The following is a 20,594-nucleotide window of genomic DNA, read 5'->3' on the forward strand; positions in this document are numbered from 1 at the left end:
ATTGATGGATAAACAAAATGTGGCCTATCCATACAATGGACTATTACCTGGCCATAAATAGGAATGAAGTATTGATGTGTGCTACAACATGAAGGAAACTTAAAAACATGCTAAGTGAAAGAAGCCAGACACAAAAGGCCACATGTCATATGTTACCATTTATATGCAATGTCCAGAATAAGCAAACCCACAGAGACACAAAGTGGTTACCAGGGGTTGAGAGGAGCGGGGAATGCGGTGTGACCACTGATGGGCACAGGGTTTCCTTTTGGGTTGATGAAAATGTTCTAAATTTAGACTGTAATGATGGGTGCACAAAGCTGTGAATATACTAAAAACCATTTGAATTGTGTTCTTTAAAAGAGTGAATTTTATGGGATGTGAGTTATAGCTCAATAAAACTGGTTGTTGTTGCTTTTTAAGCAAGCCAGGTTAAGTTGCCTGGTTTTATGGTCTTGAGTAGGAAGTTTTCTTGGAAAATGTCTCCTGAGTCATGGTGTAAATCCCCTAAATCCTCTGCATTTTAGATTTTGTCTTCCAAGTCAAATATCAAAACCTGTCTCTGCTACAACTAAATCCCAGAAAACTCAAATCAGCACCACTAACAACCTCTACTTCTACTCAGAAATTAGATGGGTGTCCTTCTGTGGACTTTTCTTTCCTAAGTCTTAGCATCTTTGTCCGTTTGTGGCTTCCATCAACCTTAATCTCAACCACTTAGCCCCTCAGGGCCTTAGTTCCTCGACTACAAACTAAGGGGGTCAAACCAAATCACCCTTTCCAGTCCCCTCCCACCCCCGCCACTACGGGCCTAGACACACTAAAACCTGGTATGTAGCAAATATCAATCATCTCAGGGCCTCGGTGTAAGACACCACCTGCACCGAACATGCCCTCGTACTCCGGCGATACCAGCACAGAAGAGGCGAACTTAAGGTGTGAGGGTCCACGGGAGGCGGAGACGCTGGAAGCCCCACTAGGTAGGAAACACACGCTGACCTTGGGAACCACCGCCAAAGACACAGTGCCAGTCCCACCAGGAGCCGTGCCATCTGAGAAATGTCTCTCTGGAGCCACGTGAAAGAGACAAGGATGCGGAACGCTGATTAGGATAACGCCTCCCCCTGCAGAAAGGAAACAGAGCCCACCTCACGTGGCCACGGTCTGCTTTGGGGTTGTGCAGGGTCCTTTCAGAGTTCAGCCTCGGCTTCTGGAAGGAATTCCAGGGGCGGCCCCGGCCCAAACCATCACACCTCGTGAGCAAAATGCCAGGAGTGGAGATGAAAGGCACGAGGATGTTTCTGGGAGGGCTTTTTCACTTAAACTTTAAAAAAAGAAACTGTCATTCCCCCTCCCCGCCACAAAGGGTCTTTTGATTCAAATACCTCCGTGAACGCCCACCCCTAACAGTGGCACCTCTGGCTACTGAGAAGACCCTGGAACAGAGGGGTTGGGAGCAGGCACCAAGGAACAGTAAATGCTGGCCCCGCTGCCCCCCTGCAGCAGAGCGGGCCTCTCCCCACGTGGCACCACACTGAACCCAACTCAACATGGCAGAGGGCAACACTTCCAAGAGGAGAAAGGAGGGAAGAACAGGCCAGGGACAGGACACACTAGGTCCACCACTCAACACCACAAAGTTAATAAAGAGGGAGGGTGAACCCCACCCTGTGGCCTGGATCCAAAGCTGTGACCTGGCAAGTGCAGACAGTTGTCCAGAAAGCTACTGTGTTTAAAAAAAAAAACAAAAAAACAAAAAAAAAGGAGGAGAAGGGGGAGGAAGGGGAGGAGAATATATACATGCATGTCAGAATACACACAGAATAGCCGTGATCATTTTGAAATGTATAGAAATATTGAAGCACTATGTTGTACACCAGTAACTGACATAGTGTTGTAGGTCAATTATACTTCAAAAACAAACTCACAGAAAAAGAGGTCAGATTTGTGGTTACCTGAGGCAGCCGGTGGGGTGAGGGGGAACTGGAGGAAGGTGGTCAAAGGTATAAACTTTCAGTTATAAGGTAAATAAGCACTAAGGATGTAATGTACAACATGACAAACATAATTAACACTGCTGTATGTTATATATGAAAGTTGAGGGTGAATCCTAAGAGTTCTCATCACAAGGAAAAAAAAATTTTTTTCTTTTTATTTTGTATCTGTGAGATTACGGATGTTCACTAAACCTACTGTGGTCATCATTTCATGATATATTTAAGTCAAATCATTGTGCTGCACACCTTCAATTTATATAGTGCTGTATGTCAATTATATCTCAATAAAACTGGGGGGGAAAGCAGAGGCAAATTTTCAATATCATTTTTCTATGTTAATAGTTTAAAAAAATCTAATTCAGTCTCACTGCAGAACCATCACAGAGAAATTCTAAACAGGGTGTTAAAATATGCCTAGTCTCATAAAAAAAAAAAATTATATATATATATATATATACACACACACACAGAATAGACTATATCTGGTCATAGTGGTGGAAATGGTAGGAAGGAAACAAACATTTCATTACATACTCTTTTAAACCTCTTGAATGTTGTTCCATCTGCATATATTATCTATTTAAACACACACACACACACACAAGCATTAAGATTTCAATTTAAAGTCAGTCTTACAGGGCAGACAAGCTAATTAGCAATATTCCCCCTAAACCTGCAATCATACGTACTGTGCGGGCTCCCAAACATGATGAAGAAACTGAAGCAGAGCTGAACGATTCCCCCGTTAGCAGTAACTGCTGGTCAGCGCTATGCTGAGCAGTGCTCACGGTGATCTCATCCAATTCCCAGCAACTGTACAAGATTCTGTCTACGGGTCTGGCTGTGGACACAGCAATTGCAGGTCTACATGCCGACGCCAAGCCCTGTGTCTGAACACCTCCTGTCCCTCCGCCTTCCCACCCCAGCTTACTCACTGCCTCCTCGTCCAGCCCTCTGCCTGGGGAATGCCCGCCCTGAGCTGAAGGCACAGCAGACCAGCCTGCCCATCCTGCAGGGCTCGGGGAAACCCCTTGGCACAAGAAGGGCTTAGTTCTTGGCAACAGGGGCGCGGCCACAAAAAGGCCCAGTCATCTAACCTGAGCTCTAGTCCTCGAGATGCTGCCAACTAGCTGGGTGCTCCTGCATGAGGCACAGAAAGCCTCACCAGGGTGCTGGGAACAGGCGTTCTGAGGCGGAAGTGTAAGTGGGTACCACTTGGGGGGGGGGAGTGACAGTTTAGTAAAAAGAATCAAGTCTTAAAAATATATTCTGGGGGGCTTCCCTGGTGGCACAGTGGTTGAGAATCTGCCTGCCAATGCAGGGGACACGGGTTCGAGCCCTGGTCTGGGAGGATCCCACATGCCGCGGAGCAACTAGGCCCGTGAGCCACAACTACTGAGCCTGCGCGTCTGGAGCCTGTGCTCCGCAACAAGAGAAGCCGCGATAGTGAGAGGCCCGCGCACCGTGATGAAGAGTGGCCCCCACTTGCCCCAACCAGAGAAAGCCCTCACACAGAAACGAAGACCCAACACAGCCAAAAATAAAAAATAAATAAATTAATTAATTTAAAATATATATATATTCTGGGACTTCCCTGGTGGTCCAGTGGTTAAGACTCCGCGCTCCCAATGCAGCGGGCCCAGGATCGACCCGATCAGGGAACTAGATCCCACATGCATGCCGCAACTAAGAGTCCGCATGCCGCAACACCGCGTACTGAAACGAAGATCCCATGTGCTGCAAAGAAGACCCGGCGCAGCCTAAATAAATAAATAAATAGATAGATAGATAGATAAATATTAAAAAAATGTACTCCTATCCCTTGACCAGTAATTTCATTTAGGAATTTATCCTAAGAAACTTAACAAAGATACAAAAAAAAGTAGTATAAGACGTTAGCCCCATCATTTAAAACTGTGAAAAACAGGCAACAAACTAGCTTGTCAAAAGAGACTGGTTAGGGCTTCCCTGGTGGCGCAGTGGTTGAGAATCTGCCTGCCAATGCAGGGGACACGGGTTTGAGCCCTGGTCTGGGGAGATCCCACATGCCGTGGAGCAACTGAGCCCGTGCGCCACAACTACTGAGCCTGCGCGTCTGGAGCCTGTGCTCCGCAACAAGAGAGGCCGCGATAGTGAGAGGCCCGCGCACCGCGATGAAGAGTGGCCCCCGCTTGCCACAACTGGAGAAAGCCCTCGCACAGAAACGAAGACCCAACACAGCCATAAATAAATAAATAAATAAATTAAAAAAAAAAAAAAAAAAAAAGAGACTGGTTAAAGAAATGGTTTCATTCATCTGATGGAATTACGGGCATTCATTAAAAATCACGCTGTCAAAAAAATTCTGTTTTTAGTATTTATTTATTTATTAATTTGGTTGCACCGGGTCTTAGTTGTGGCATGCATGTGGGATCTAGATCCCTGACTAGGGATCGAATCCGGGCCCCTGCATTGGGAGCTCAGAGTCTTAACCACTGCGCCACCAGGGAAGTTCCTATCAAAAAATTTTTTTGAAACGGGGAGAAAATGTTACAAAACAGAAACACCTCCACCTCTGAACACCCAACTTCGGAACACTGTAGACAGGCCCAAAGCCACATTCCAGAAAGAAAGCGGTCCTACTCGGCCTTTCCAATTGTGCCCGCAGTGAGTCTGCATGTACTCCACAAACGTTAACCCCATCACATCTGGAAAGAGCAAAGGCAGTGGGCACCACAGCTGCTGTTAGAAGAACGTGAATAGGCAGGCCCCCAGGGTTACAGATGACAATTCCAATAGAGAGAACGCAGAAAGAGCACGATGAATCGTTCTTGAAGAGTAGTTTATGGGATGAGCTGATCAACAGAGGAAATGATCCTGAAGGGCTGAGCAAACCCCTGTGAGGTGCCCACGGTGCTGGCCTTTGTGAGGAAGAGGGACGGATGGGTGCAAAGACCCAAGACCCGGGCACCTCCTCAGCCAACGTCTGCTGTGGGTTCAGCAGAAGGCTCGGACCTGAGACCCTAAAGCCGAGGCCAGGTAAAAGTGGCAAAGGTTTTTGTTATTGGTGTTCTTTGTTTGTAAAAGACAATCTGGGAGTAAGTCTTTAGATTCGAGCCCAAGAGAATCAGTGTGCATCAAAGCATGAGGAGTCGCCTGCACAGCAACAAATCCGACAGAGTTACGACGCAGATGACACTGTTGTGGGAAAGGTGCGTTCTAGAACACTGACCAGCAAAGGGAAGAAGACTGTCTGGGTTTAAAGCTTCCACTATTCTGTGGAAATACACATGGGTACTGCAAACTTGAACTCCTCCTGGACACTTGCAAACAGTCCAGTTTACCTTTGTTAAGTGGTGTGGGACAGGGGGAGGGATTAAGCACAGCATGTATTTGCGAAAGCAAATATTTATATGTTCATAAAAGACTAGAATAACCATCCACTGAAATGATGAGAAGCAGTTACACTTGAGTGGTGGAATCACAGGAGACTTTTTTTTAACCTATTTTTTGTATGTTCTTGCAATTTTGTATTAAGTATGTATAAATAACTTAATATACCTTGCAATCAGAAAAAAAAAAAAGCTATCAATCTAAGACAAATAAGAGAATAATCCCACCAATTTTTCTTCAGTGTTGGATCACAGAGACCGAACAACAGGACGTTAAGTCTGCACTTTCCCTACGTCCCTGACCCTGGGTGCCTACACTCCCACGCCCTCCGCATTCACCTGTCTACCCACTGCTGCTCTTTCTGCCAACCTCTGCCAGCCGCTGCCCTCTACTCTCCACAAGTGCTCTCCACAGTTACAGGTGGCTTCCGACTGCCTTCTCTCACAGAGCATCTTGCTTGACCCCTTCTCTCTGGCATCAAAAGCTGTTGAACAAAATTTTTCAGTAAGATAACTCTTAGGGAAGAGGATGAAATGTGGATTAGGTAAAGAAAGATCAATTAGAAAGGTTTTTCCAACATTCCAAAGGCAATTATGCTAAATGCAATGTAGTATCATAGATTTGGACCCTGGAACAGAAAAAAAGACATTAGTGGAAAACTAATCCAAGTAGAAGTGTGTAGTTTAGCTAATCGTGTGGAACCAATGTTAGCTTCTTGCTTTGGACAAATATACCGTGTTACATAAGACGTTAACCTTGGGGGGAAGCTGGGTGAAGGGTATACCAGGATCTTTGCAACTTTTCTGTAAATCTAAATAGTGTTTATTTTTAAAATGCAATTATGAGGGCATGAAATAGGACAACAATAAGAATAAAAGAAAGATGGGGGATAGACTGAATACATATTCCCAAGGCAGGTGTCTCGCTTCACGTTAATGCTTCCGGGCACCTAAAACACAGCACATCCAAAACAGAGTCCTCACCCTCCGTCCCCACTGCTGTTACTGGAGGGACATCACCTGGTCGTGCCCCTGGGAAGCCCGGGTCTCTGCCACATGTCCCCTCACTCCCTGAATGCTGGGGGACCACGTGTCTGCAGTGAATGGCTATTCCTCTTGCAAATGGTTACTGTTTAATGAGGACAGAGCTTCAGTTTGGGGAGATGAAACAGTCCTGGAGATGGATGGTGGAGAAGGTCGCACAAAAACGTGACTATACTTAATGCCACTGAACTGTACACTTAAAAAAGGTAAATTTTATGTTATGCATATTTTGCCACAATAAAAAACAAGAAACGTAGTGGCTCCTCAACTCCTGATCATCCCGGCACCTGGCCTGCCGACACCCACTGCTGCAGCCCTGTCAGTGCTACACGTGCTTTGCTTCTTACTCCCCAGAAGCCTTTCCTGCCCTTGTGCCCCGCTGAGCAAACCTTCCCCAACACCCATCCACCTCTCTATCCCCATGAGCCTAACTCAAAGCTTTACGGCTGCTGTCTCAGATTCAACAGGGTCCTAATTTCACTTGGGAGCTGGGTGCCCAGGTCAAACTGAGCATCATCAAAATTATCCTTGAAAAATCCCTAACGCCACCACTAAGTTCAACACACCAGCTTTCCCTCTGAAGTCCTTGGGTTACACTCAGGGGCCATTTTGTTTGAAAAATCAGTACTTTCAACACTCTGCGTGAGCCATACATACATATATGTGATGTGCAAATTAAACGTACAGAAGACACAACTCACTTGCCCTGTATGTAAAAGCCTCCTAACTGGTCTCCAGGATCCCCAGCTCCCCTACCTAATCCATCTTGTGAACTGCTGCCAGATCATTCACTCATTCACTGCAAACTTTGAAGTGGCTCCTCATTATGTTAAAAAAAAAAAACACAAAACAAAACCGGAAACAAAAAAACCAAACTCCTGAGTCTATCATTCAAAGACCTTTATAAACACAGAGCAAGTGCGATGCAGTCTCTGAGGGGCAACTGCCTGGCGTAACCCAGGCTCTCCCACTCACTACGTGACCTTGGGCAGCCTCAGACCCGCCCTCATCTGTTCAATAATAACACCTGTTCCACAGGGTTTTCCCACATGAGCTAACACATGTAAAGTGCTTACAACAGTGCCTAGAACTTAGCAGGTGCACGAAAACGTTGACTGTTATTATTTGCAATCAGATCCAAGCACATTTGCTGCCACTCTCTCTCTCACCTGCCTTCTCCTCACCCCCACCTCTAGCTTGGCAGTTCTCAAAATGTGGCCTAGGGATCCCTGAGGCCCTTGAAGGAGGTCCAAAGTCAAAACTTCCTCAAAATACTATTAAGGTGTTACTTGCTCTGTTCACTCTCGTCCTCTCACAAGTCTATGGTGGAATTTTCCAGAGGCGCCATGATGTCATGATGTCACTGTTCTGATGGCTAACAGAATGTGTGCCTGGGCATTCCTGAGTTTTAAATTTTGCTTAAATTTCTTATATGGTAAATATCGATACAACCCATATAAATGAAAGCTCACTGGGGGCCTCAATAATTTTTAAGTCTAAAGGAGCTCTAAGGCCAAGTGAACTATCGCTCCGGAATGTTGCCCAAACTTCCGGCCTCTCTTGTCTTTGTTCACATTGGTCTTCCCACTTAGGACACCCTTCCCTCCCAGCACTGTGATTCCAAATTCTTACCTTTCAAGAGCTAGCCCAAAACCTGCCTCCACGAAAGCTTCTCCTAATGCTCTCCCACCAAACTCCCTTGAGTGTTCACTGCACCTTCAGATGGAACCTTATGTGCGCTCCTTCACTCACTCATGAAACAAACATCAGTGCTGCTTTGGGCCAGTCCTGTTCTAGGCACTGAGAACAGAGACGTTTCTGACCCCTTACTTTCTGGTGGGGGAGACAGCAAAGAAGGAAATGAAGTAATAAAATCTCAGAGACTGCTAGGTGCTATGAAGAAAATAAAGCACTCTAAGGGGTTAGAGTGATGTTGTTCTCTCCTATCAGACTAAGTTTCTTGATCAGTGCTATCCAATACAGTAGCCGTTAGAGAAAGGAAAATGTAAAATATTTCAATAATAATTTTTATACTGATTACACGTTGGCATGATATTTTTGATACATTGGATTAAAATACATTAAAATTAATTTCACCTGTTTTCTATTTTCTTTTCAAATGTGGCTCCTTATTAAGGTTAAAATTACAAGATGTGGCTTACATCATGTGTCCATTGCTCAGGCCCCTTCCAGAGCACAGGTTGGCCCACTGTGGCTTACAGGCCAAATCCAGCCTGCTGCCTCTTTTTTAAAGTAAAATCTTATTGGAACACAGCCCATGCCCATTTGTTTGCTTATTGTCTCTGAATGTTTTCACACTGCCACAGCAAAGGTGAGTAGATGTGAAGGAGACGGTATAGCCTGCTAAGCCTAAAATATTTCTACCTGGCCCTTTATGGAAGTCTGCTGGCCCCTGATCTAGAGGGCAGGGTCTGGGGCGGGGTCTCCACCTTCCACAGCACTCAGCAGTTGCAGGGGCAGCTGTGTACCCAGTGCAAAGAGCCCGAGGGATCTCCCTGGTGGTCCAGTGGTTAAGAATCCACTTCCAATGCAGGGGACTCGGTTCAAGGGGAACTAAGATCCCACATGCCTTGGGGCAACTAAGCCCACGCACAGCGACGAAAGAGCCACGAAAGATCCCGCGTGCCGCGAGCAAGACCCGACACAGCCAAAAATAAATACATTAATTAATTAATTAAAAAAGAAAGAAAGAAAGAGAAAAGAGCCCGAGCTTTGGCAGCACAAACATCCCAGGCCGGCCCCTCACCAGTCGTGTGGCCTCGAGCGAGTTACAGCCATCCTCTCGGTTTTAGTCTCTTCCTCTCTAAAATGGGGACGCTGGCCACTTTCGGGAAAGAGAAAGATGACACACGCAAAGCAAGCATTACACTGCCTGGCACACAGCAGGCAACCCGCTGGTACAGGCTGGATAAAGGATAGCAATTTCAATCATTTTTCTCTTGGACTGGTTGCATTATACTCATAACAACTGTCATATATTTACACCCTAAAAAGAAATTAAGTCCAATGAAACGTCTTAGCGACAGCTGTGTATTAATATTGGTCAGTAGGCAAAAGGGTAGTGGGGAAGAAAACAGGTCTTTCTACCACTATGACCTGAAAGCACTGTCTGGTTTTTAAGGGCAACTTAATTTCCCTTCCCTCCTGTGGCCCCATCTTTTGGCAATTTCTGGCATTAACACTGCTACCAGAAGACTAAGCAGAAGGGAGACAAAAACCTCAAACCAGTTGTATATACTTAAAACTTGGGATGGGGGGTAGATCAAAAACTGAACCTATTGACATCAACAGAGTTTTTAATGACCTGCATATCAGTCCAATTCAAAGGGTAGTTAGTCCCAACAAGCAGAATCTGCATCACAGGGAGCATATTAGACGTGCAGGTCCTCAGGCCCACCCACCCCAGTCTGACTGTTTCAGAAGAATCTGCATTAACAAGAGCCAGGTGATTCCATGCAATCAGCCTTTACAAGTGCCGATCAGGTATCATTTACCCACGCTTTCCCCACTCCCCCACCACTAATAAACAGGGATGGTTAGATCCATTTTTAATTGAAGGAGTTGAGTTACTCACTCCTACACATGAGTCACTCAAAATATAAGCTTTCACAGAAAGCTCTCTTTCTCAAGAAGCGTCCAACCCAGGGAGAGAACCCGAGTGTGTCGTCTAAGTGCCACGGGGCTTGAGACGCAAGAAACAGCGCAACTGATTTGGGGAAACAGATTAGCTGGAGTCACCTGAAGAGGCTGGAGGCTATGTGAAACATAGGTGAGGAGCCTTGAAGACAAGCTAAGGCATGACAAGCAGCTGGGGGGGTCACCCAGGGGGGTCAGCCTGGGGTCCCGGGTCTAGAGGCAGGGAGACCAGGAGAGGAGTCTGGACACGAGGCAACCAGAGAGCAAACCAGTGCAGGAGAAAGGACATGCAGAGGATGCAAGAGGCATTTCGAACAAAGATTTAATGACAAATTAGAACGGGGGCCTGACACCAAAGGTACAGACAACAAAAGAAAAAACAGACAAATCTGGGCTTCATGAAAAATTTAAAACTGTATGCATCAAGACATTACCAACAGAGTAAAAAGGCAACCCAGAGAATGGGAGAAAATATTTGCAAATCACGTATCTGATAAAGGATTAATATCCAGAATACAGAGAGAACTCCTAAAACTCAACAACAACAAAAAACAAACAACCCAATTCAAACATGGGCAAATGACTTGGAATAAACGTTTCTTCAAAGAAGATATACAAGTGACCAATAAGCACATGAAAAGATGCCCAACATCGCTAATCATTTGGGAAATGCAAATCAAAACTACAATGAGATATCACCTCACACCCAGCAGGATGGCTATTATCAAAAAATAAATAAATAAAAATAACAAACTAGGATATGGAGAAATTGGGACCCTTGTGCCCTGTTGGTGGGAATGTAAAATGGCATCACTGCTATGGAAAAACAGTATGGCAGTTGCTCAAAAAAGTAAAAATAGAATTACTATATGATCCAGCAATTCCACTTCTGGGTATATCCTAAAAGAACTGAAAACAGGACCTCAAAGAAATATTTGTACACCCATTTTCATAGCAGCATTATTCATAAGAGGGAAAAAAAATTAGAGTGGGAGCCCAGAAAGGTAAATTTAAAATGATCCCAAATGTTCTGATTTTTAGAAGATGTACACTTGAGTATTTAGAGGTGACCGTCACCATGTCTGCTACTAATTTACCAATGGCTCAGGAGGAAACATATTCGCATACTCTCACACACACAGATAAAGCAAACTTGGCAGAAGGTTAACTGCTGACTCATGATGGTTGGTAATTAGTAATCACTGGACTAGTCGTCCAACTTTTCTGTATGTTTGAAATTTTTTCATAATAAAAAGTTGGGAAAAGGAATTTTTAAAATTCCATAGATTTGGGGTGGGGAGGGCAGTTACACGTGAGAAGTCTGAGGCTCTAGATGACAGGACAGGGCTAGCAAGTAAGCAGTTGGGAACGTGCTATGGACGTGGAAGTCGTGTAAATGCAGGTACCAGCTGCACTGCAGGAGCCGATGAGAGCACTGAAGAAAAGACAGGAGGAGAGGAGAATCTCTGAGAGAGGTAAGGGGAAAAAAGGTAAAAGAGAGAAAAATTCACTACAGCCAGTATAGTGGAACCCAATGGAAGAAAGGTTCCCGTAGGAGGGTGATGGACCGTATTAACAAGGCTGGCAGCTCAAAAGGACAGGAACTGAGAAAAAAATCAGTGAGTACAATGACCAGGAATTCACTAGTCCTTTGTGACCTTCAGAAGAGCTGTTCACACCCAGTGGTGTGAGGCCAGAAGGAGAAAGGCTTGGGGTGTGCCAGCCACAAGGAAATGGAGACACACACCCCTTCTCATCACGGGGTGCTGGGGTGCCCCCCAAAGCACACCGGGGTGGGCAAGATGCTCTTTCTTCCTCATCTTGAAGGTGATATCATCAGCCTTCAGGGCCCTCGAACTCCCTTCAGTAATTAAACAGAGCAGACAAATATGAGGATGCTTTCGACACGGAGAACGTCACGTCCTTATGCTGCCAGAAGCCGCACAAGAGACACAGGTGTGTGTGTGTCTGTATCCCTTCCCACCTGCACTTACGGGGGGCCAGCAAGGGCAGTCCCGTGGATACGCCTGTCAGGACAGCTTCACTAGCCCTCATCACACAGCATCTCCCACAAAAAGGATCAAAATTAAAACAAGGAGGAAGAACCTCATCAGAGCTGCGGAGTGTGAAAGACCAGCTCTCTGCTTGCAGGATGCAAATGAAGAACACGCTTCAGACTGCAGGAAATCTCTCCAGGAGCTGGGGGGTTTCATTTTATTGTTGAATAGGATTGACTGCTTTTTCTTTTTTTTTAAAGCACTACTCAGTTAAACTTTTTTAACTGCTCAGATTGTCATAGTTAGAATGAATTTTTACCAGATATAGTTATGCTATCAATTTAAACCAGAAGTGACCTGGTAAGTGTCTTACTCCTTTGACCTCGTTGCAGAAAATAAAATGTTTCCGTCTCTCAAAATATGCAAACCAAAAACCCCTCAACCAGTCAACTGGATTTAACCCAAAAAGGACATGCATTCCAGCACTCACTGCCTAGCTGAATACTTCTGAACAATGTATCATTTGCCTCAATGTTTAAATCATAAAAAGTTTTTCACAATCCTGCTTCAGAACAACACAGTATACCTGTGGACAAAACTGACCAAAAGATCCATTCAACACAGTCAGCCTGCACTGAAGGACATGAATTCCTCAACCGCAGAGAGCAGCTGAAGAGCAAAACAAGGGCAAATAAGCTTGGAGTAGATAAGTGCAGAGCGTTACCCATTAACATGATTCAGTTCTATTCTGAATTACAAAAAATTCCAGTAAGCGTTTTGCTCTTCCCTGTCTGTAACCACACGTCAGGTGGTTCCTAATAAAGCCCCCTGAGGCTGGCGGAAATGTCAGCAAGAGAAGCAATTCTGAACGTGTGTCCCTGCTCAGTAAGAGCTGCCACTGTGGACGCAGCAGCATGAAAACCTCGACTTTCTCAGGGCTTAGCATCGAGCCGCCAGGCCAGTGAAGCCTCAGGGAGGAGCTACAGTTAAAAACACCAAACTGCTAGTAAATACAAGTGACAGCATCTTGTAAACCAAAAAGCACTTTGTAAACGGTCCTGATGGCCATTTCCCCCTTTTGAGCACCCTCCCACCCCGATCCAGAAGCAGCCTAAGCTCTGGGCCGCAAACTCCGTAAGTTCTTTCAATCGGAACAGAAGCACGGATTATGTCTTCCAAGGGTTAAGGCTTTTTAAAAGAGAACCCGCTCATCATCGAAATCGCCCTAAATTCAACTCCGAGGGGACCACAGGGTCAGCTAACACTGATCACGGGTCCAGCATTGTTGTGATGGCAATTCACGTCACACACTATACCTGCACCCCTCTTGTAAAGTACTGGCCCCACAGATGTTCCACTGGAGTCCATGAGGCCCCCGGCTAAAACAGTAAAAAAGAGAAAAAGTTCCTTTCAATAGAACAGGAAAATGACAAAGAAAAAAGTAGGAATACCAGTGATGTGGGGATGGGGAAAGCACTAAAAGACCTTCAATGTCCTAAAGCAAAAACAGGTGGGGAGCAGAGTCTGCCGGGAAACTGACAGGAGAAGGGACTGGGACCGAGTGGAATTCAGCCTCTCTCCCAGGCGTCCTTCCGAACCTGAACCTGACTCGTGACTCAGCATTCCCAGCCAGAGGGTGACAACAGCAGCAGGAGAGGGGGCACGAGGTCAAGCTGGATTTCCTAACACCAACCTTTTCTAAGACAACACAGAAAGACCAGTTACTCAGACTTGCTCTGCTGCAGGAGATGCAGGTGGGGAATCAGACTTACAAAGGTTCCTTACACTCAACACCTAGGGGTGTTCACAAGTTCTCCGGAAATGAAATGTGTTTTCTGACCATGATTTTGATAACGACCGAGGGGCTAGGGAATGACCACTGTAGAAGAGAAGCGCCCTGTAGCGCCAACATGGTGTTGCTCCCACACTCCTGCTCCCAGCCGCGATCGCCCCCCTCGCGGCCACGGGTCCACCGTCCACCCATCCCAGTGCCCTGCCTTTCTCCTCACCTGTGCTTCCCTCCTACTCCACTATGACTTCTAAGTGTGCAAAGACTGGATGATTAATGCCAACCACAGGGTTTGTGACTCATGTTTGATTAGGGAACTCGATATAGTAACGACCTATGAATCCTCAGATGACAGCAAACTATATTTACTTCCATTTGTATTTGGGTTCCTCCACTTATTAGCAGTGTGACATTGGACAAGTTACTCAACTTCTCTGTTCCTCAGTTTCCTCCTCTGAAATACAGGGATAATAATAGTACCTAATTCACAGGGGTACTGTAAGCATTAAGTGAGCAATACACATAAGTGCCCAGCACATAGTACCACAATAATGAGAAGAACAAACATTATGTAATCCTTAAGTACAAAAGCAATACTCTGCCATCCCTATAATTCATAATCTCATTACCTGTCTTTTGGGAATTTCAAAAGATGCCTCCTAGATTCTGGAAGATATACATAACATACATACATACATACATACATATTCATCCCCTCCCCCTCCTGGAGGTTGGTGGACTTCGGCAGACATTACTTTAAACGTGCACTACTGAATTTCTTATAAAGTAACAGAGGAGTGAAGATCATGAGTATTTATAGAAGAGGCTTAATAAAGAAATCAAATCTATAATCCACCAGATCACAAGCAACAACATCATCAAATAGGAATTCCTACACCCCTGGAACAATCCCCTGTGGTGCACCTTTTGCTTCTCTTTCGAGTGGCATCGCCCTATGACACGTGGACGTGATCTCCTGAAGGGACGGGGCTGGCTCTCTGATGGACATCAGGATGATGTCTGCTAATAGCCAAGTGGCTGCTACGGGCACCACCTGGCTACACTTCTGGTTATTCCACCTGTGCAGGCTCACTTCAGGGGCTAGAAAGACAGACCTCGTATTTTATTGCAGAGAGACAAAATGAGGCAGTGACAAGGCCAAGGTCATTCAGAGTAGGTGACAGACAGGAAGAGCACCCAAGGGTTTTGACTTCCAATCACAGGACACAAACACACGCCCTTCATCTGGTGAAAGTGCCCTTGAGTCAGGTGGCGAGCCAGACAGAGGCACCATGAAGGCACGGAAGGCCTAGGAGTTAGAAACCAGAAGCCAAGGGACGAAGACTAAAATCACAGAACAACGGTGAGATGCCACAAGCGCTGTGATCCTACCTGAATAAAATGTAATTAGATGCACTTAGTCCTGCATCTTGGTTAACGTTACATCACTAAGAACAACTGCTTTTAATGGGCCCAGCACCTGGACAAGCGAGGCAAGCAAACTTCTCATGCTGTGATGCTACACTTAAATAGCTTTCCCCATGGAAATGATGGCCTGAGTAGGAGCCAAAAATAGACTGAAAAGCCAATTCCTGACATCAGGGATGCTACACACACACACACACACACACACACACAACATCTCACAAAAGCAGGATGATCATGAACAGACAGCTTTAATTTAGAGACATTAAATTTCAAACCAGGCGAGACGCTGAAAGTTGCGGCAACTGAGAGCAAATGACAACGCACAAGAGATGGGAAAGCAAAGGAAAGCTAAAGCAGTGTAAACAGGAAGGCCCTAAACCTGGACAGACAGACAGCAGTTAGCTCTCTTCCTTATAGGGGCCACTCTGTCCAACCATCTCACGTGGAGACCAGAAAGACCCACCATGTCTAGCCAATGCTCAAGAAGGGGAAGAGGCTATCGGCATTTGGCTTTATTCCAAAAATTTACTCAAAGGATGACCACTGATGGGGATGGGGCAAATCTCCGCATAGGAGACCCGTGGCCAAATGGGAAAAGTTTCAAGTAGATAAATCAGCTACCATACTGAAGGGGTCAGGAGCTCAAGGAAAGGAAGGAGCTCAAACTGCGTGCTTCTTTTAAGTCCTAAAGAAGCTTAACTTTGGCTGCTTGAAGCCTCAGGAGCTGGACCATAAATTCCAGTTTCTAGGAAGAACTACTTATTTTATTTCTGAGGATAATTTTCATGGTAGTGGCCAGGAGGGGGTAGGACTTGTTGGCCAGCCTCTTCATCTCTCTCTCTGAATTTTCTGAATTTGTTCATTAAAAACTTAAAAGAAATCAAGAGGCTAAGATTACTCACTGTCACCGTACTAACATGAAAGCTGCAAAAACACTCCACAGCCTACTAAACAATCCACACTAACAGGACACTATTTATAATATGCAAATAGGTGGCAGCTTTAAAAAGAAATAAGTTTCCCAAGATTGTCACTATTTGATTCTATCAATAATTGGCTTCTCAAATCTCATAACCAGATTAGTGGTGGACCAGGAATCAGAACCTAAATGCTCAGTCTCGGTCTAATGGTCTTTCCCTTACAGCACACCGTCACCTCAATGGATTTATAAGGAGTGCGAGGTGAGAAGGAAAATCTTCCTAAACCACAATGCTGCAAGGCCCCAGGACCCACCCCATCACCCTAGTGGGTGGTCAGGAGCAAAGCAAGAGAGACATTCAGCTGACCAGGGTCATCTGTGCCTACGGCTCAGGGTAACGGAGAGGTACCTATCAGGTATAATAAACTCGCCTCTCCCTCCCCAATAAGCCTATTCTCAAATCCTAAAAGCAGCAGTGGGTCCTGCCATCCATGAATAGACACTACATGTCACCACTTCCTAGAATTCTTATATCCCTTAGCTTCTGCGAAGCTCAGAAGCTGCAGAAACTACAATGGCGAAGAAAACATCACCACTGGAGCCACGATGGATTTCAACAAATTCAAAGCAAGTCAAGAGGGCAGCTTCAAAATATATCCAAGCTGGCGCCTTAAAGCTATTTTCTACTAAATTCCAAGATAGGTATTTTAAGTCAAACTTCGTATAATTACACATGGTGGGGGGAGACAGACTGAACATAACTGTAAACAAAGTTAACCACCAGTGTCAAGATGAACAGGAACAACAACTGATAAACATGGCAGCTCCCGGCAATGAGCTAGGCCTGCCTCCCTGAGTCCCAGGGCAGGAGGCCATGACAGAGTAAAACGAGTTCCGTTCCAGAAGTCATAAACCTTTAGAGAAGATGGTTAGGGCAAAACATTTTTTAAGAACCCACGGGAAAACGCTAGCAACCATTTGCTAGTGTGACAATGCACAAACACAGCGTAAAGAGCAAAAATCTTCTCTTCCCAACATGGCAATACTGGTGGTAATTTTTAAGAAGCATTCTGCTGCAGAAAGTAATCTTTTCCACATACTTTTGCATGAACTTACCATTTTCTCTCTGAGTCAGAGAAACTACCGCCTGATTTGTATTTCTCTGAGGGGAAGCCAGGGGTCCTGCGTGCAGATTTCTGTGTCTGTGGATGCCCGTGCACTGGCCAGGAAAAAGACCTTGCTGGTATCAGCAGTCACTTCTGCCACTAGGAAATGGATCACAGGCTCTTCCTGGGAGTGAGGCCTTTTTCCCCGCCTGAGCTGTCATCACAGACCCCTTGTGCAGGTCACCTTTGTCTCCCAGGGTGTGAGAAACCCAGATTAACTTCTAAAGTGCCCTCCCCTGAAATCACACCACTCAACATCCCAGGCAGCTAAACCAGCCCAGGCCTGATTACTGCTTCGAAATGTTTTCTTGAAGGAGAGGAGGAGGAGGAGATGAAGAAGGGGTGAAAAATACAGGGGGCGTGTGTGTCTGTCTGAATCACTGATAGGAATTCACACTCAAGAAAACAAGTCATGAAAACCACCAAACCAACCTCGGTTCACAGTTTCAGGTTATGACGATGAACGGTTTCTGCAGTTTTGTAAAACTGCAATATTCACCAACATCATAGGGGAGTCTGACGTTTCCTTAATGGCCTCAGGTTAAAAAAAAAAACCCTTCAGGTTTCCAAACGGGTGGCTCTCCTCCATCCATGGTTCTATAGTATTTTTTTTTTTCAAGAAGTCCAACTGTACTTAAGAGTCATCAATGCCAGTCAGCAGCTGTCACATCCCTCCCTGCTCCCCCAGTACTATTAATATCACGGCTCTGATTGTTAATGATTTACTCAAAGTTCCCTGCAGCAATTAAAACGAGGCAACAAGGTAAAACACAAAGGAGTTGGTTTTCTTCACCCATAATAACGCATTCTGTAATCTAGTGAACTTCTTGGGGTTTTATGTCGGCCGCGATTTTCACCTCTATCTTTGTTTTGGAATGCTACAACCCCTCCCTGCACGGACCGGACCGGCACGGCCTTCCTTTCTGATGCACAATGCAGCATGTAGCTCCTTGGGGGTCAGCAAAACGCCGCACCGGTGTAAAGCCGAGCGTGCCCGAGAGCCCCAGGAGTTCCCCCCACTAGAGTGGGTCCACATACACGATCTTGAGGCCAACACCGCAGCCTAGTATGGCTTGGAAGTCCTCCGCGTGCGGAAGCCCGGGGCCCGGTGGCCCAGGGCTAGTGCAATGACTTTGCACCGGAGCGTCCCCTCCGCTGAGGCTTGTCCTCCCACCTCGGCCCACTGCAGTTGCACCATTCCGGGCAGCGCCCCGCACATCTCCCCTCCTACCCTAGGGCTCTAGCAGCCAACTCGGTCCTCCGTCGGCCCCCGGGCCCGGCCCCCGCCCGCCGGCCCGCCGCCCAGCCGCACCTTGGTCTCCTTCACGTGCTGCTTGACGCCCTCCGGGTACCACTGGACGCGCACGTAGCCGCGGCGCAGCGGGCTGGCCCGGCCCTCCTCGTGGCCCGCGCCCCCCGCCTCGGAGCAGCCCGAGCTCCCGCGGCCCTCCTCCTCGCCCTCCGAGTCCGAGTCCTCGCCGTGGATGAGTCGCACCAGCCCGAAGTGCACCGAGCCGCGGTAACGGCCCGACACCAGGTCGTGAGAGAACAGCAGCCGCTGAGAGCCGGCTTCGGGACCGGAGTCCGAGGACGGCCCGGAGGCCGAGTCCGGGGCGGGCGCCGGCGCCGGGGCCGGGGCGGGGGCTGCGTCCGGGGCCGAGGTCTCGTCCGGGGCCGTGTCCGGGACCTGGGCGGGAGCCGGGACTGCGGGCGCGGGCGCTGCGGGATCCGCCATAACTGCTCTGCGCGAGTCTCGGGCGGCGGCGGCGGCGGCGGCAGCAGCAACGGCAGCAGCGGCGGCGGCGAAAGAGGCGCGGGCAGGCGGGGCCAGCCGGCGCCGGGGGCGGAACCACGGCGCGCTGACGTGACCTTACGTGCCGTCGTCGTCAGGAAACCGAGATGCTGTTGCTAGGGGCTACCGCCTTGTCGCTAGGGGACGCTGGAGATTCTGCCTGGGACTGGGGGCGAGGTGGGAAAGGATGAACTCCACGAGGGCGGGCGGGGCCAGAGGGGATAAAAGTAGAGGGAGCGGGCAGGGGTGGGGACCCAGGAGGAGGAAGTAGTGTGGTCACCGAGGAAAAGGGGAGTGGCCGAGGTGGGACGGAGGATGGTCCGAAGAGTGTCAACAACACTTCATGAGCTCCCCTGGCGTCTCCAATCTAGTCATAGGCACTGAGAGGGATACAGAAAGAACAAGATACAGTCTCTGTCCTCTAGGTGTTTACAATCTAGTTGGGGAGGCAAAACATGTACTGTACACATTAAATAGCTTAAAAGCAGCTCCAAGGCAGCTTGTAAGCAAGGCCACATAGAGAGTGTATCTAGAGTGTATTGCGTTAGGGAATTCCGTGCACAGCCTGGAAGGTTATGACCCCTCAGGGATTGGTCAAGGGGTTGGTGAAGGAGTCCCAGAGAACGATCAGAAAGGTAAGCAAGTTGGGTTTCCCTGATGGCACAGTGGTTTAGAATCCGCCTGCCAATGCAGGGGACACGGGTTCGAGCCCTGGTCCGGGAAGCTCCCACATGCCGCAGAGCAACTAAGCCCGTGCACCACAACTGTTGAGCCTGCGCTCTAGAGCCCGAGAGCCACAACTACTGAGCCCACGCGCTGCAACTACTGAAGCTTGAGTGCCTAGAGCCAGTGCTCCGCAACAACAGAAGCCACCTCAATGAGAAGCCCGTGCACCACAACGAAGAGTAGCCCCCGCTCGCAGCAACTAGAGAAAGCCCGCGCGCAACAACGAAGACCCAACGCAGCCAAAAATAAATAAAATTGAAGAAAGAAAGAAAGGTAAGCAAGTGTTAGTGGCCCCTGTGGTTTGGCTTTAAATACATCTAAATGAGTTCAAAGCTCCTTGAGGCTTATGCATGGCAAGAGGTAGGATAGTGAGGTAGTTAAGAGTGGAAGCCATAGGGGCTTGCCGGTGGCGCAGTGTGAGAATCCGCCTGCCAATGCACGGTACATGGGTTCAGTCCCAGGCCCGGGAAGATCCCACATGCTGTGGAGGTACTGAGCCCGCGCAGCTAGAGCCCGTGCTCCGCAGCAAGAGAAGCCACCGCAATGAGAAGCCTGCGCGCCGCAAGAAAGACTAGGCCCTGCTCACCGCAACTAGAGAAGCCCGCATAATGAACAAGAAGAGTTTGATTCCAGTTTTCGGTGCTGCCACTTACTAGTCTTATAAAGTTGGCAAGCTGATAAACTTTTTTTCACCTTAATTTTCTCATC

At 47.3% G+C, this 20,594-nt stretch overlaps 1 protein-coding gene across 3 annotated transcripts in view; it reads right to left on the bottom strand.

The window, feature by feature from the left end:
- Nucleotides 1-19,195, bottom strand: part of UBE2O (ubiquitin conjugating enzyme E2 O) — a 56,514-nt gene extending 37,319 nt beyond the window's left edge. For 2 of the 3 annotated variants that reach the window (XM_036837835.1, XM_036837836.1), the window contains exon 1: nucleotides 18,681-19,195. In XM_036837835.1, coding sequence (XP_036693730.1) covers nucleotides 18,681-19,103 — 423 coding nt within the window. In that variant the 5' untranslated portion in view covers nucleotides 19,104-19,195. The remainder of the gene's footprint in view (nucleotides 1-18,680) is intronic. The other variant, XM_036837834.1, reaches the window with a different exon arrangement.
- Between the last annotated feature and the right edge of the window lie 1,399 nt (nucleotides 19,196-20,594).

The sequence above is a fragment of the Balaenoptera musculus genome, chromosome 20 (genome assembly GCF_009873245.2).
Source record: "Balaenoptera musculus isolate JJ_BM4_2016_0621 chromosome 20, mBalMus1.pri.v3, whole genome shotgun sequence".
NCBI lineage: Eukaryota > Metazoa > Chordata > Mammalia > Artiodactyla > Balaenopteridae > Balaenoptera > Balaenoptera musculus.